At 38.5% G+C, this 17018-nt stretch overlaps 1 protein-coding gene across 1 annotated transcript in view; it reads left to right on the top strand.

Annotated features, from left to right (window-relative positions):
* The window catches only part of Efcab3 (EF-hand calcium binding domain 3), a 418970-nt gene that overhangs the window by 22111 nt on the left and 379841 nt on the right, over positions 1-17018 (top strand). Inside the window, exons 8-12 of the mRNA XM_085829216.1 lie at positions 183-326; positions 4290-4361; positions 10580-11566; positions 14315-14452; positions 16548-16619. Coding sequence (XP_085685342.1) covers positions 183-326; positions 4290-4361; positions 10580-11566; positions 14315-14452; positions 16548-16619 — 1413 coding nt within the window. The remainder of the gene's footprint in view (positions 1-182; positions 327-4289; positions 4362-10579; positions 11567-14314; positions 14453-16547; positions 16620-17018) is intronic.

Below are 17018 nucleotides of genomic sequence, written 5' to 3'. Positions count from 1 at the left end.
TGAATATGGTGGAAGTATGGTGTGTGTGTGTGTGTGTGTGTATGGAATGTCACAATGAAACCTGTGCGCCTGGGGTAACCTTTTTCTTACTAGGTGACTGGTACAAAATCAGGCTGTTCTCCGGGAAGAGCTGTCCATCCTTGCAGTCCCATAACTTTTGTTCATTTTTTTTTCCCCTCCAGAATTTCAAAATGCCTTGAAGATATTTTCTAAGGTGAAAAGTGGCCGCGTGGCCACCACTGACGTGGCTGCTGTTTTGGAAAGCATGGATATCTCAGTGAACCCTGAGATGCTCAAGGACGTGATGCAGCATGCTTATGAGGACAGTGAGTTATCTGACTTTTCCAAATCAGTTCTGTCACACACTATTAGCCTGAAGGCTTTTCTCCCCTGACTTTACCGTTTGCTACTGGTACTGCGTGGAAGATACATGAGAATGTTCTACAGTTTTTCTAGTTTGATATATTTTTGAAAGCTAATAAAATGAATTAAAAAAAAATCTCATCATGGCCAGGCAGGGTCTCAAACACTTTTAATCTCAGTTCTTGGGAGGCAGGGGTAGGCAGACCTCCATGAGTCTGGTTTCTATGAGTTCCTGGCCAACCAGGGTTAGTCACATAGTAAGACTCTATCTTAAAATACACACACACACACCTCAACACTGAGGTGGTGAGATAGCTCAGTTGGTGAAGGGCTTGCCTTGTTAGCATGAATACTTGACCACACAATGTGACATATATATATATATATATATATATATATATATATATATATATACACACACACATATGTATATATACATATATATGTATACACACAATAAAATAAACTAGAAATTAAAATCTTAAAACAGCCAGCCTCACCTGGTTTTCAGTGGTCATTTCTTGTCTTTATAGATGAGTCATTTCTTATAGCACAAGGGAGGACTGTTGACTTCAGAAATGAGACACAGAGTTCTCGAATTCTCTATTTTCTTGTGTTGTTTTGATTAACATTTCCTATCCTGTTTGGTTATCCTCTATGCAGCACAGCTTGACGTCAAATTTTATACGAATTTGTGAGATGTTCTGTATCATGCTGATGTTTGCCCAGAGGATAGACAGCCTACAATAGATTCTGTATCATGCTGATATTTGCCCAGAGGATAGACAGCCTACAGTAGATTGGTTAGTGATTGATGGAATGATTTATTCATTCGACAAGCCAATTAGCTATTTAATACCTACTATGCCTGGAGTAATGATAGGTGGAATAAAGATAACAATAAAGGTGAATAAAACACAGCTATAGTGTAGAGAGGACCATAGAAATGATACTGCTCTGTGGTGAATACCTGCAGTCAGCTGTGCGTAAGGCTGCTGTTGGACACAGAGGAGCTAGAACTGAGCTATGAATAGTTCCATAGGTTTGCTATTTCTTTATCTGCATTAAGTTGTTTGGGCTACAGATATGTATACACACCACATGCACGTACCCACAGAGGCCAGAAAGGGATTGGATCCCCTGGAACCAGAGCTTACAGACATCTGTGAGCCGCCATGTGGGCGCTGTGGACTGAGCTTTGGTCTTCTGCATGTGTGACGTGTTCTTAACTCTTATTTCTCCAGCCCCACGCCTTTGTGTTTTTGAGGCAGGATCTCACTCTGTATCTCAGACTTGCCTAGAAATCATTCTGTAGCCTTAGGCTGGCTTTGAATTTGTGGAAATCCTTCTGCTTTGGCCTCCCAGAGCTCTAGGTTATGATTTATGGTGAGCTCTTGCATGGTAAGTGTGTGTAGTATTCATAAAAGAGGAGACTTCTAGAGACAAATTTCAAGCCATATTGTTTGATAGTCTTTAGGGTCTGCCCTACCAGGACAACTGATCTACGTGGAATATTGTAGAACCTTATGTTTTGATTTATGGATTCTCATCTAAGTCTTCAGGACTCCCATGTGATTTGGGAAGGTAGACTGAGCAAATAAAACTCATTTCAAAGAATTTCTGTAGAAATTGGCTGTAAACATCTATCAGAGAGCTTGTAATTATAAATAGGGGGGTGAAGTAGAAGCTGGAGTCATCTTCAACAAGTCTACATTGTAAAGTTCTCTTAGTTTAAACTCTGAGATATTTCTGAAACATACTGCCCTACTTTAATCCACTTTAATGAGCATACCTTTTCTTTGAGACTACGGCAGTTCAGCCTCCCAAGTCTACCCATAACAGCTTTGATCCTTTTGCACTCCGGGCAGAATGACCAAAGCACAGATCTTATCATATTACGCTCCTGGTGTAATGTTCAACAACAGCTCTTAGGATAAAGAACATTTAAGGTGATATTCCAGGCTGTGCTGGCTAGTTTTATGTTACTTTGACAGAAGCTATCAGAAGTTATCAGAGGGGACATCTGTTGAGAAAGTGCCTCTATAATAGGCCATAGGCAAGCCCATTGTGGGTGGTGCCATCCCTGGGCTGATGGTCCTGGGTTCTGTAAGAAAGCTGGCTGAGCAAGCCACAGGAACAAAGCAGTAAGTAGCATCCCTCCATGGCCTCTGCATCGGCTCCTGCCTCCAGGTTCCTGCTCTGTTTGAGTTCCTGTCCTGACTTCCTTCAGTGATGAATACTTTCCTGTCAGGTTGCTTTGGTTATAGGAACATTTACTAGGAAAATTGCCTTGTATTATCTGCCATTTACTTAGATCTTCAGTTCTATTTCAGAACCCATTCTTGATTTCTGTGTCCTTTCAGAATTGCAGCTACATATGGTACCTTTTCCTGCCAAATAGCCAATATTTTTAAAAAAATTTCCTTGACTATCCTTCTCTTCATACACACATCCCATACATCATCACACGGAAGCTCCTTGTCTTTCAATATTAAAATCACTCCTGTGTGTTGGGAGTACCTCAGGCATGCTAGCCAAACACTCTGCCAGTGCTATATCTATCTCCAGGACCCACAAAAAATTGTTTAAATAGGTGTGTTTGATCATGAGAGTTAAAATCAACTGGGAAGTCCCTAAACTGTGCAGAGAGACAAGTTAAAGTACACACAATGAGAAAATAACAGAAACTTGGCTCAGAGTTATGGCTTAGAAGTAGAAGATTGACGGAGAAGTAGATGGGTTGGGATCAGTACAAATTCAGACTGAAACGTAATCGTATGCTTTTCTCATTAGTTACAAGTAATTGGGAGACATTGATGAAGGCAGAAAGGTTTCTAAGTTCTGTGTTGGTTCTCCCTATGGTGGAGAGAAGATAGAGTCTGTGGATGGTGGCGTAAGATTAAGGATCTATGGGAGCTGGGTGTGTGTGGTGGCACATGTCTATGATCCTGTCACATGTGTGTGATCCTGGCACATGTCTGTGATCCCAGCACATGGATATTATCCTGGTACATGCCTGTGATCCTAGTACATGCCTGTAATTCCCATACTTGTTCCAGTTTGGGGCCTGCAGGGACTATACAGTCAGTTCCAGGCCAACTTAAGTTATAGCATCAGATTTTATCTCAAAAACAAAGCAAAAACAATCTACGAGGGTAGAAAGGTTGACTTCAGAAATAAAAACTGCTTAGGAGCCTTCAGTGTTTAGGTGGATATAGATTTTTGATACTATATGGTATGGGGGTAGGTCTCAAGCTGTTTGGCTTACATATTAAGGGACACAAAGATTTGGAACATCACTTATGATACACATGTAGAGAGATTGACTCTGTAGATGCTCTTAAGTAGATTTTATTTATACACTGTCACTCTCTTCAGACTCACCAGAAGAGGGCATCAGATCTTGTTACAGATGGTTGTGAGCCTCCATGGTTGCTGGGAATTGTACTCAGGACCTCTGGAAGAGCAGTCAGTGCTCTCAACCACTGAGCCATCTTTCCAGCCCCATCAAAATCATTTTTAAGTGGTAGGAAGTAGATGTTTTGCTAAGAGTTGGGGAAATAATTGAAATACACATTCTCCTTTCTTGAGCTCACAATCTAGAAACTGAGACAAAGGAGTAAATGCCTGAAGTTCTATCTATAGTAAATCATCAAAAAATATAAAATGCTAACCAGATTATCTACCATAGACACTTAAAGTGTGATTCTTTCCTTTAATGAAGAAAACTAAGGTCTTAATTTGTTACTTCATTGTGTCCTGAGTTACTAATGAACAGTTTCAGATAGTACTCAAAGCTCACAGTGGCTGCCCCTCTGATGCCGCTTTCCCACGCTTCTGAATCATATTCGTATTGTATCCAGGTTGGCAGCTATATCTATGTTCAAAAATAATGCAAATACTTTAAATTCCTCTCTCTATTACAGATTACCACACTATGGACATTGGAGACATTATATTTACTTTGGATGAACTACAACGGCAGTATGAAGATGTTTGTAAGGCATCTCATGTGGCTCTACCTTTTGCTTATAAGTAATCTTTAAGTTAACTTCTAGCCTACAGTTTGAAAAAAATCTTTTAATGGGGAGTAAACCTCTATTCCTAACTTTCTAATCAGGGAGGCCAAAATATAACATCCTGTAAGCATCCCTTTTTCTTTCTTTTTTATTTTTTTAAAGATTTATTTATTTATTATATGTAAATACACTATAGCTGTCTTCAGACACTCTAGAAGAGGGAGTCAGATCTCATTACGGATGGTTGTGAGCCACCATGTGGTTGCTGGGATTTGAACTCAGGACCTTCGGAAGAGCAGTCGGGTGCTCTTACCCACTGAGCCATCTCACCAGCCCGGCCCTTTTTCACATCTTAATATGAGTATCTCACTGACACTACTTCTTCACACAGTCTTTACTATTTCCGATTATTTGGTACAGTTCTTCATTAATTACATCCCTTTTGATCTTTTGATGTACTATATGCCACATTTCAAATATTCATTTGTTCAAACATAAATTTGTCAAGGTTATCCCAATAATTATAAAAGTTCTGCAGTTTGGTTAAGCTTATTACAAAAACAAGCTCTATCTTCAATTTCCCCCAACCTAGGTTTTCCAGGGGCAGCAATTCTTTGACTATTTTAGCTGACTCCTTGATATCCATACTTAGAATTTATTGTTGATTTTTTTTACTAAAATTAATTGACAAATATATATACTATGTGAAAAAGTATGATAATTTTTGTAATGAACACACTTTTTGATTGAAGATAATTATTTGTATTAGGAACTGTCAAACTTTTAAGAATTTTTAGAATTTTTGAGAGTGTGAGCTTCCTGTTCTGTCCTCAGCATCCACACTCCTCACACACAGGTCTATTCTTCCAACATGCTTATGACCAATCTAAGGAGCTTCTAATTCAGTCCTGATGTTAACAAACCTCTGAGAACACTGCTTACAGCTGAGGTACATAGCACCTCCTGGGTGCCTTCTTTCTGATTGTATAACATTAATCCCATTCTTCGAATTAATAATTGTCATTTATTTATCTGCTTGTTCTCTTTTTAAAGCATCTTTACTACTGATTTGACCTCAAATGTTGTCAAATGTCCAACAGTTATCTTTGTAAGTTTGGGTGTACCAGATATTCTGTCAGCGCTGTCTTAATGCCCAAACTTGTCTTTCAGTGCTCTGATATAGAGTTCCGACAACTTGCATGCTGGGGAACTACTGGATTTTGTTGATCTTTGCATCTTCTGGACGTTTACATTCAAGGCTTCCTTGTTGCTTATTTTCTAGGCACCTCTCTATCCGATTTTGTCTTTGTGTTTAACTAATAGACAAACATTTAATTGTGTATTACTTGGTTTTATAAAAAAAGATATATATTTTAGAAATTAATTATTTTTCAGATGAATGTTTCTCAAATCCTTCTTTCAGTCTGCAAACTATTGTTTCCTAAGCTATCTAGAAGTGTCTTAGTTTAATAGAATCCCATTTACCTGTTTTTTTTTTCCTTTTGGCATCATATAAAAATTGTTGCCCTTATTAATGTCTTGAAACATTTTTCTGTGTTTTCTTCAAGTAGATTCATGGTTCCAGATCTTATGTTTATGTTTTTGACCTTTTGATTTTTATATGGAGAATTTCTGAATTCATTATTTTGTTCTAATGTGTAGTAATGGAATCTTTTTTTTTCCTTTTTTTTTAATTAGGTATTTTCCTCATTTACATTTCCAATGCTATCCCAAAAGTCCCCCATACCCTTCCCCCCACTTCCCTACCCACCCACTCCCACTTTTTGGCCCTGGCGTTCCCCTGTACTGGGGCATATAAAGTTTGCAAGTCCAATGGGCCTCTCTTTCCAGTGATGGCCGACTAGGCCATCTTTTGATACATACACAGCTAGAGTCAAGAGCTCCGGGGTACTGGTTAGTTCTAGCTCCTCCATTGGGGGCCCTGTGATCCATCCAATAGCTGACTGTGAGCATCCACTTAAGTGTTTGCTAGGCCCCGGCGTAGTCTCACAAGAGACAGCTATATCAGGGTCCTTTCAGCAAAATCTTGCTAGTGTATGCAATGGTGTCAGCGTTTGGAGGCTGATTATGGGATGGATCCCTGGATATGGCAATCTCTAGATGGTCCATCCTTTTGTCTCAGTAGTAATGGAATCTTAAAGAGCTTTCTATTTGTAAGCTCTAGTCATCTGAAAAACAGGGACAATTTGTGCCTGCCCTACAATTTGGGTGTCACCTTTCCTGTCTGTTCCCTATTGCTATGGCTAGGATTTCTAGTGCTGTGCTAGAAAGAGTGAGCCTGACCTTAAAGGAAAAGTTTTATACTTTTCAATATCAAGTAAGAAGTTAGGTAGGGCTTTGTCATATGTGGCTTTTATGTGTTGAAGACTATTCTGCATCTAATGTGTTGAAAGGTTATATCATTAAATAATGTTCAGCTCTATCAAATACTTTTTGTGCATCTATTGAAATTACCATGTTATTCTTATCTTTTATATTGCTTAAAGTTTTAAATTATATTATTGTTATTAATGTGTCTCAGATTGGGTATACAAGTTTGCCGTTCACACATACAGATCAGAGGACAGTTTGCAGAAGTCAGTATTATCTTGCCATGATGTGGGTCCTGGGGATCAAACTCAAGTTGTCCAATTTGGTGGCATGCACCTTTACTCACTGAGCAATCTTGCCAGTCCTCCTTTAGGCTATTAATGTATACTATATTTATAGGCTTCTATGTGATGGTCCATCTTTGCATATCAGCTATAAATGCCACTTGGACATGGTGGTAGATCCTTCACAGTGGCTAGTATTTGTTGAAAATGTTTGCATCTGTGTTTCTTATAGTGTATTCTTCTGGCTTTGGTGTCACAGTGATCCCAGCCTTATGAGTTTATAGAGGCAGGAGAGAGACAGCTCAGTAGTCAAGAGTATATACTGCTCTGATAGGGGACCCAAGTTAGCTTTCCCAGCATCTATGTTGGGTGACCCACACTGCCTGTGATTCCTGATCTAGGATCCAGCGTCTTCTTCTGGACTCTTGGTATCTGCATTCACACGAACACCGCATCCATATGGACATAATTAAAAAACAAAAGCTCATGAAAAATAAAATGAATTTAGAAATATTTCCTCTACTTTAATTTTTGGGATGTGTTTATGTGTTAGTTCTTGAAAAGTTTGTTGGTATTTACTAGTGATGCCATTGCATCCTGGGGTTTCCTTTGATGATACTTTTGTTATTGATCTGTCATTTTATTTGTTATTGATCTGTTTAAATATTTCATTTTCTTTATGATTGATAGAAAATGGAAAATGATATATTTCTTGTGATTTATCCTTTTTTAGATTATTCAATTTGTTGAAGTGAAATTTTCTATAGTAGCCATTTGTGATCATTTGGGTTTCTGTGGCATTTAGTTATGTCTTCTCTCTGATGTTTTTGTTTATTTGAGTCTTCTATATTTTCTTGGTTTAATTTTTAATTTTTTTGTGGTGCTGTTAAAAAAGGAAAGAAAAAGAGTGTTGCAGCACACCTCTGTAATCCTTGTTTCAAAGAGGGGAGACAGATCCATGCGGTTCACTGGCCACAGAGATCCATGGGGCTCACTGGCCACCAGCCTATTTCACTTGGCAAGCTCCAGGCCAGTGAGAAACACAGTCTCAAAAACCAGGGTGCATAATACCCAGGAAGGAACCACACCCAAGGTTGTTCTCTGGCTTCACATGCACACACACATGCATGCGCACGCTCTCTCTCTCTCTCTCTCTCTCTCTCTCTCTCACACACACACACACACACACGACCATATGTATGCACGCCCCATAAATGTGCATGTATCAGCATGTACTCATACAAACCTATAATATTGATATGTGAGTTTCATAGCATCAATTATAGTAATAATCTGAGTCTATGAATTTTTACTAGAGTGTTACATTTTCTTGTGTCTCTACGTTACTAATTGGTTCCTTGGGATTCAGGATTTCAAGATCCTGGGTTATCCTCAAACTTACTGTGTAGCCAAATTTTGACCTTAAACTCCAAGTTCTTTTACCTCTGCCTGCAAGTGTCAGGGTTACAGGTCTGCACAACCATGCCTGGCATGCTTTGGCATCTTTTGTGCTGTTTAATAATTCTCCTTTTGTATTTGCTGTTTGGTTCTTTGCCTAGAATGGGTCTTGATGTCATCTTGTTTGGGTTGAATCTTATGGGAGTCCTCAGATTTTCTGGTACTTGAATATTTCCCAAGATTCAGAAAGTTTTTTTTTTTTTTAAACCAATTAAAACATGTTCTCATTCCAATGACTCCTTGAATCTTGCTTTTTAAACATGTGTATATTTATAATTATCTAATTATGTGTATATTTGTGGTGGCTATAGGTGGATATGTGCATTTGGGTGCATTTTGTCTGCAGAGGCCGGAGGTGTGTGATCTTCCTGGAGTTGGTTACAGGTGGTTTTGAGTCAGCTGATGTGGTTGCTGGGACTCAGACTTGGGTCCTCTGGAAGAGCAACTCATGCTCTTTATAGCTGAGCCATCTTTCCAATCCCCATTCTCTTGCTCTGTATGTAAACTTTCTACCTTCTTTGTTTTTTTCTCCTCACACACTCCCCATAAATTTGAATGTTTAATTTTAATCCTGTACCACAAATCCACTAAGTTTTCTTTGTTCTTTTTTAATTATTTCCTTTTCTTAGGATTGCACACTGTAGTTTCCGACTTTGAGATCTTTCTCTACTTGGTTGGTTCTGCTGTACTTTGATATATATATATATATATATATATATATATATATATATATATAATCTCATGCATTGCATTTAAGTCCCAGATTTCTTATTTTTATAAATTGATTTTCTACATTAAGTTTATAATTTTGGATACTATTTTTCAGACGCAATAGGATTAGTTTTTGTGTATTATGAAAATTTTCTTATATTTCTTAAATCTTGAAATCTTCAGGCAATTTGTGTTTTTGCATTTTGGGGGGAATCAGCTAGGTGGGGATTTCTGTCTTCTTCTAGTCGTGTTCTGCAATTTTCAAGCTTCTTGTTGCTTTGTGATGATGATTATGACAGAAATAGGACTTTTTTCCCAAGCTGACTTCTGGAAAAGTCATTGAGAGATGACAGTCAGCCTAGCCAGGTAACAGGCAGACCATTTTACAAGGTATAAATTTCAAAGCAGGAGTCTTGAAGATTTTTTAAAGTTTATTTCATTTTGTATGTACTAGTGTTTACTCTGCATGTGTGTGTATGTGTGTGTTTGTGTGTATGTGTATGCCTGGTGAGTACAGAGACCAGAAAAATGAGTAGGATTCCTTACAACTGAAGTCAGGGATGCTTGTGAACCCCATGGTCTAGCAGCAAACCTTGAGTCCTCTCCAAGAGATGTAAATGCTCTTAACTTCTGAGTCATCTCGTCAACCTTCAAAGATCTAATTATTATCAATTTTCACCATCTTTAGTGACTTTAAGAACTGTAGAACTCAAATATTTATCTTCAGTTTATTTTCGTACAGATCAAACTATGAAACTTCCGTTTTCTAGAAGAAATGGCTTCATATTCAAGATTGCATTGCTGCTCTGTCAGAATGTTGTATTTCGTCTGATTTGTAGGCATGTGGCAATCTGATAGAGTTGGGTTGAGGGTCAAGTACTGAGACTCTTGAAGTGTGTGAAACTGTGTTGTCATTCATAAGGCGGTCTTCTGAACCAACAAATGAAGTTGTGATGTCGGACCTTGGGTTATTGTATTCTAGAGTTGTGACTTCTGTACCTACAAACACGGAGAACATTCATGAGAATAATTATTTGGATTTTAGGTTTATTAACAAAATCTTCCCTTCTGCAACTTCTTCAGCTCTGCACACTCACAACGAGGGTATGGCTAACTGTGTTATCTTCTTATCCCGTTATTTTTCTAAATCAAGGGGTAGAGAATGATGCAGCCCCACAGAGTATTTCTCTTAACTTTAGATGTGAACAAATGTATTTAAATATAATAAGGTGTACTGGTTAATAGTGTGATCATTTAATCACCAACCCTTTCAACTTTGTTAAACTTTGTTTTACACATTTAAGTGATTCATCATTTCTGTAATGGGCTTTATGAGGACTTAGTTAATTTGTTTGAAATGTTTTACAAATCATACAAATAAATGATAGAGCAGAATATATTTCTCTTATTTAGCAGTGATGGATGAAGCTACTTCAGGTAAAAGAGCATCAACTATCCCAGGACACCACCCACAACCGAAGAAAAGCAGTTTACTTTCCAGAATGCCCGAACCTAGCACACCAAAAAAACAGACTGTGCCTCCCCAACCACATCCCAGTAAAACCACCGGGAAACAGGATGAGCCCGAACTTAAACTCTCCAAAAGATCTTCAGAGACAAGACGGCTCTCAAGTGGGATCATCAGCGATTCTGTGGGACTTCAGGAATCACCACTAAAGATTCACGATTCAAAGTCTAAATCACCTTCCTTGAAGAGTACTCCAAGTCTCAGTAGGTTACTGGATAGAAGTGATTCAAGCCTCAAGAAGTTACCGGATAAAAGTGATTCAAGCCTCAAGAAGTCACTGGATAAAAGTGATTCAAGCCTCATGAAGTCACCGGATAAAAGTGATTCAAGCCTCAAGAAGTCACCGGATAAAAGTGATTCAAGCCTCAAGAAGTCACTGGATAAAAGTGATTCAAGCCTCAAGAAGTTACTGGATAAAAGCGATTCAAGCCTCAAGAAGTTACTGGATAAAAGCGATACAAGCCTCAATAAGTTACTGGATAAAAGCGATACAAGCCTCAATAAATTACTGGATAAAAGCGATACAAGTCTCAAAAAGTTACTGGATAAAAGCGATACAAGCCTCAAAAAGTTACTGGATAAAAGCGATACAAGCCTCAATAAGTTATTGGATAAAAGCGATACAAGCCTCAAAAAGTTACTGGATAAAAGCGATACAAGCCTCAAAAAGTTACTGGATAAAAGCGATACAAGCCTCAAAAAGTTACTGGATAAAAGCGATACAAGCCTCAAAAAGTTACTGGATAAAAGTGATACAAGCCTCAAAAAGTTACTGGATAAAAGCGATACTTCTATCTCAGAATATCAGAAGTTGGCTATGAGGAGGCTGTCCAGTACTCTACATTCTGTTTCGTCTACAATCAGTGCCTTAGGTCAGTACCATATCCTAAGTCAGTTCCCAAGCACTTCAGTCTATGTAGAAATGAGCAGCATGGGTCATTACTGAATACTTAAACATTTTCCCTGAATAGTTAATATTTTAATTGTCAGCCTGTGTAACCACTACTTTTGGTATGCAGACTAGTACATGTTATTCTGTGATTTTGATGATAATTCCTGGGAAAGGTAGAGACAGATGGATCTTTAGAGATTCCTGGCCAGACAGCCTAGCCTAAACAAAGATCTCTATGCCCAGTTAAAGACCCTGTTTCAAAAACGTGGCCTACAGCACTTAAGGAACAAGCCCCAAGGTTGACCTTTGACCTCTACATTCACAGGCACACATGTCCTCATACAATCCCACAACATGCACACTTACACACACACACACATACACACACATACACAGATGGAAAGAGAGGGGGGGAGAAGAAAAGTAGGTGCATTTTTCTTTGGTAAGCTTTTTTTTTATTTGTAATTTATTAGAATATGTAAGAAATTGGTGAAAGTTTGTTTAGAGTCCTACAATTCAAATATGTGATGATAGCCCTGGTATGTCAGGTATTGTTTTTTTTTTTATGGATGGAAAATGTATATAAAAAGGAATGCTTACTACTATACTTCTTAGGTATCTTATGCTGTAAGGCCCTCATCAGAGATAATTAATTATTTCCTATTTCTGTTCTGCCTCCATCAGAGAAGTACCTTGTATGGAACTTATGCACTTGTTATAGTCTGTTGAAGTTATTTTGCCATGTCTTTTCTCTTAAAAAAAAGAAAAAACAACTTTAAGGGACCTAGTATGACCATACTCCGGGGGACCCAACAAGCAGCTGAAAGAGATGCAGATATTTGCACCCAACCAATGGACAGAAGCAGCTGACCCCTGTGGTTGAATTAGGGAAAGGCTGAAAGAAGCTGAGGAGAGGGGAGGCCCTGAAGGAGGTCCAGCAGACTCAATTAATCTGGACCCCCCCCCCCCGAGATCTCTCAGACACTGGACCAACAACCAGGCAGCATACACCAGCTGATATGAGGCCCCCAACACACATACAATAGAGAACTGCTGGGTCTGTGTTCATTCAGAGGTGACATACCTAACACTCAAGAGACTGGAGTCCCCAAGGAGTTTAGAGGTCAGGAGGGGTTGGGGGTGGGGACATCCACGTGGAGACAGGGGTGTGGGGAGGAAGTACTGAAAAAATAAATGATTCACACACACTAACAATAACTTAGTTGAAAAGAGAATTATATCCGTTAAGGAAAACTACGGTTATTTACTGTGATCCCTCTACTACCTTGCTGCAATTTCTGTGTGTTCAGTAAGAATCAAAGTCCCCGGTTTACAGAGTAACAGAGAGGCAAACATTTAGTCAGTGGATAGAAGAGGCCTTCACAAGCCAATGTCTGCCTACCTGGCTTTATTAAATCAAATGATGCCACCTACCACTTCCATATGATGTTCTCTATGTAAGGAGGAATGGAGCCATTCATTTGGTATAAATATCTTTCTTAAAAATATTGATAGTGGGCTGGAGAGATGGCTTAGCTGTTAAGAACACTGACTGCTCTTACAGAGGTCCTGAGTTCAGCTCCCAGAAACCACATGGTGGCTCACAACCATCTGTAACAGGATCAGATGTCTTCTTCTGGTGTTTCTAAAGACAACTACAGTGTACATTAAATAAATAAATAAATATTAAAAAATACTGATAGTAATGGGAACTCTATGACATGTGACTGCTTCCATGATTAAATGAGAAAAACTAACCCTTTATTTAAAACTGACACTAAATTCACAACAGTTATAAGTATAGTGAAACTATTCTCAAGTACCCTTCAGCTGTTTTCTCTATGCTTTAATATCTTATCTATCCATGGCACAATGATCTAAATCATGAAACTATCATTGATATAACAATTCTTACTGGCTTTTGACCTTATTCAAATATTATTAATTGTCTAAGAAACATCCTTTTTGTGATCACAAGCTGACCCAGGATTATACATTATATTTAGTGGCCAGGTCATCTTCATATGTCATTCTAGAATGTCTTCTCAGTCTTTCATGATCTTGATACTAGAAGAATAGTGACCATACAAAAATTTATATTTTCCTTGTATTTCTTTATGCATACATTCAGGTTATATATTTCTTACCTGAATGTCATGGAAGTGATATTGTCCATGCGTATATGCCCATAGGATTTTGTTATGTGAAAATGCACACTCAAAGCATAGCAAGGGCCAGTTTATGGGAGGGGAAAGAACTCTTAACAATGTGAGTGGAGTTCTGGAATTTAAACAAAATACATTGATGCTTTGATGTCTTCGACACCTAAACTATGTTTGAATCAGAGGCGAGCAGCCTGGGCCACTTCAACAGGTTGCCTTCTCCGCACAGGAATTTGTAGAATTTTAATAGTTTTATTTATGATCTAAAAGAAAAAAAGAGTGTAAGATAACAGAATCCTTCTGCAAGGCGATGAGTAGATAAGACTGTTGTCAGATTATTCAAGATTTTAAGTACTAGCTGTACATGGTGATTCATACCTGCAACCCCATCACTCAGGAGGTTGAGGTAGGTGTCTGAGTTCAAGGCCAGCCTGGCTATGTCGAGGGTGCTAGTCAGTCTAAGATACAGACGAGATTTTATCTCAAAATGTATAAAATAAGAACAACAACAAAACGGATATGGCAATCATTATTGCTTTAGATACAAATAACCATTCTGTATTTAGAAAATGCCTATGAAGTTATCCTTAAACTCCGAGAAGATTACATCTCTCCAGAAGAACTTCAGACCATTTTACCCTCGGTAGGGGTCACTTTATCCGATGAAGACTTCCAGAGGATTGTGCCAGAGCTCACTCAAACTGGTGAGAAACTGGAAACATTTGAGAAAGTTAAATACTTTCGGGGAGTAAGAATCTGGGGTGGGGGTAGGAGGAGTTTCTTTTACTGAGGAGTGGAACAGAATGGACCATTCTAAAGATTAAGAAAGAACAAATAATGGGCAGAGAAGATGACTCACCAGGTAAAGCTCTTGAGGATCAACTGCAAGGACCAGAGTTCAGGTCCTTCTAGCCCCCTAAAAGCTAAGCAGGCATGGTAGTGTGTGATCACACACCCACACTCGTGCACATACACATGTATGTGACCACCCATGTTTATCACCACGCCATCTACACATTACATACACTCAGGACAAAAAGGAAGCATAAAAGCGGAGAACTACCATTGTGAAAACCCTTGTGAAGTCTGGGTTGCTGGATTGCTTTGGAAACTGGGCCTTGTTTCTGATAACTCCTTACTGTTGTCCTCCCTGTGTGGTCTAGAGTGGGCAGAGGTGGCAAGCCTGCTGCAGAGGTCAGGGAGTAAAACAAGGGTTATTAAAAAGGGTTATAAAAATCTCTAATCAAGTAGCTTGGGTTTTAGGAGAAGTAACTGAAGGTTCTGTGCATAGGAGGGATTTGAAGGTAGTGAATAAGGCAGCAGTTAGACCTGTAACTTCTTTCTTCTTTTGCATTAGAGAGTTGTCTTTATCAGTCACTAAGAATTATCCACTGTGGAAGCTCATTTGGGGAGAGAGAGGGAGGAGAGAGAGAGAGAGAGAGAGAGAGAGAGAGAGAGAGAGAGAGAGAGAGAGAGAGAGAGAGAGAGAGAGAGAGAGAGAGAACTTTTTCTTTGGAACAAAAGATTCGTGAATAAAGTAACATTAAGAGTGAATTTTCAGGATCTGGCATAATTTCTTAGCTAAAGCAAGTCAGAAGAAAATTTAATTTTAAAATGCATAAGGAGTAGACACTAGTAAGTGGAACTGTCTCTGCTGCTTATTGGGGTTGAGTGATTGCTGTTGGAGCGAGTCTATCTAAAACCTAGTAGTGAACTGGACCTCTGAATCCCAGGGATGCTGTGGGTTACATGGTCAGGGCTGCTTCATGCTCTAAAGATGTCTTAATGGATGCTGTGTTGACTCACCTTTCACCTTGACTTGAAATTGATTCCCCAACTTCCTTGGTCCATTGATGTGGACATACCTTCTCCCTCTATCTGTCAAACCTTAGCATCCAACCCAGACCTTGACTTGAAATTGATTCCCCAACTTCCTTGGTCCATTGATGTGGACATACCTTCTCCCTCTATCTGTCAAACCTTAGCATCCAACCCAGACCTTTGCATGTAACTACTAAAAAAACAAGGACTGTGTCTTAATTATTTTTGTGTCCTTGGTGACTAGTATAGTTTATGGCACTAATATGCCCCTAGTGGTTGTTAAAATAACATATATACATACATAATTATTATATATTAGACTTATTTAACTATATCTTTATACACATATCTGTATATATACCTAATATAATATATGTATACATATATCATATATATATGTATGTATGTGTGTATATACATGTATATACATGTATATACATGTGTGTATATATATATATAATGTATATATGTATGTTACACACACACACACACATATATATACAAACAACAACAATTAGTAAACAACAGAGACCATGAATTTGAAGGAGAACAGGGAGGAGAATACGAGAAGATTTGGAGAGACTGAAGGGAAGGGAGAAGTGTTGTTATTAAATTATGATTTCTAGGGCTGGAGAGATGGCTCAGGAGTTAAGAGCACTGACTGCTCTTCCAGAGGTCCTGAGTTCAATTCCCAGCAACCACATGGTGGCTCATGACTATCTGTAGTGGGATCTGATGCCTTTTTCTGGTGTAAAACAAACAAGTAAATAAAATAAGTAAATAAACAAATCTTTAAAAGAATTATGATCTCAAAGATACCAAAAGGGGAAAAAATGATATGAAGTGTCCTAATTCAGAAAAACTCATTTTAGAAAAAGTATAGGATTGGGAAAGTTTTTCTCTCAATCTAATAAAAATGAAACATATTTTTAATGTAAAATATACCAGATTGTGCGATTTAAATTCTTTATTTTACAGAAAGTGGAATGGTGAATTTAGATGACTTTATCACGGCAGTCTCCAAGGAACACAACTTCCCTGACTATGATGGTAGGTAGAAAAGTTGATTTAAAATGAGTTCGAGGAAAAACAATTAGGCTGAAAAGATAAAACATAGAGAACTTGGTTATGTGGGGCGTGGTGGAGCGTACCTCTGTAGTTCCCACATTTGGAAGGCTGAGGCAGGAAAACGGAGAATTCCAGGCTGAGCTACATAGCTTGTCTTCACACAAACAAAACAGAGCACAAAATGAAACAAAGCTAAGACCAAGGAAAACAAAAAAACTGGACTTGATTTGGGATAGACACTCGCTGCCTCTGGGACAGACATTTCCTGCTGCTGGATCTCTTAGCAGGTCAATGCCAGCTTGTAGAAACAAGATGATATTATGAAATAAAGTACTTTGTCTGACTCTTACACTTGAGAGAACCTATTTAACCCCCCTCCCC

This window comes from Mus caroli, unplaced genomic scaffold (genome assembly GCF_978045245.1).
Source record: "Mus caroli unplaced genomic scaffold, Mus_caroli_1 scaffold_13, whole genome shotgun sequence".
Classification (NCBI taxonomy): Eukaryota; Metazoa; Chordata; class Mammalia; order Rodentia; family Muridae; genus Mus; species Mus caroli.
Note: the sequence above shows the minus strand (reverse complement) of the source record. Positions and strands in the feature narration are given on the sequence as shown.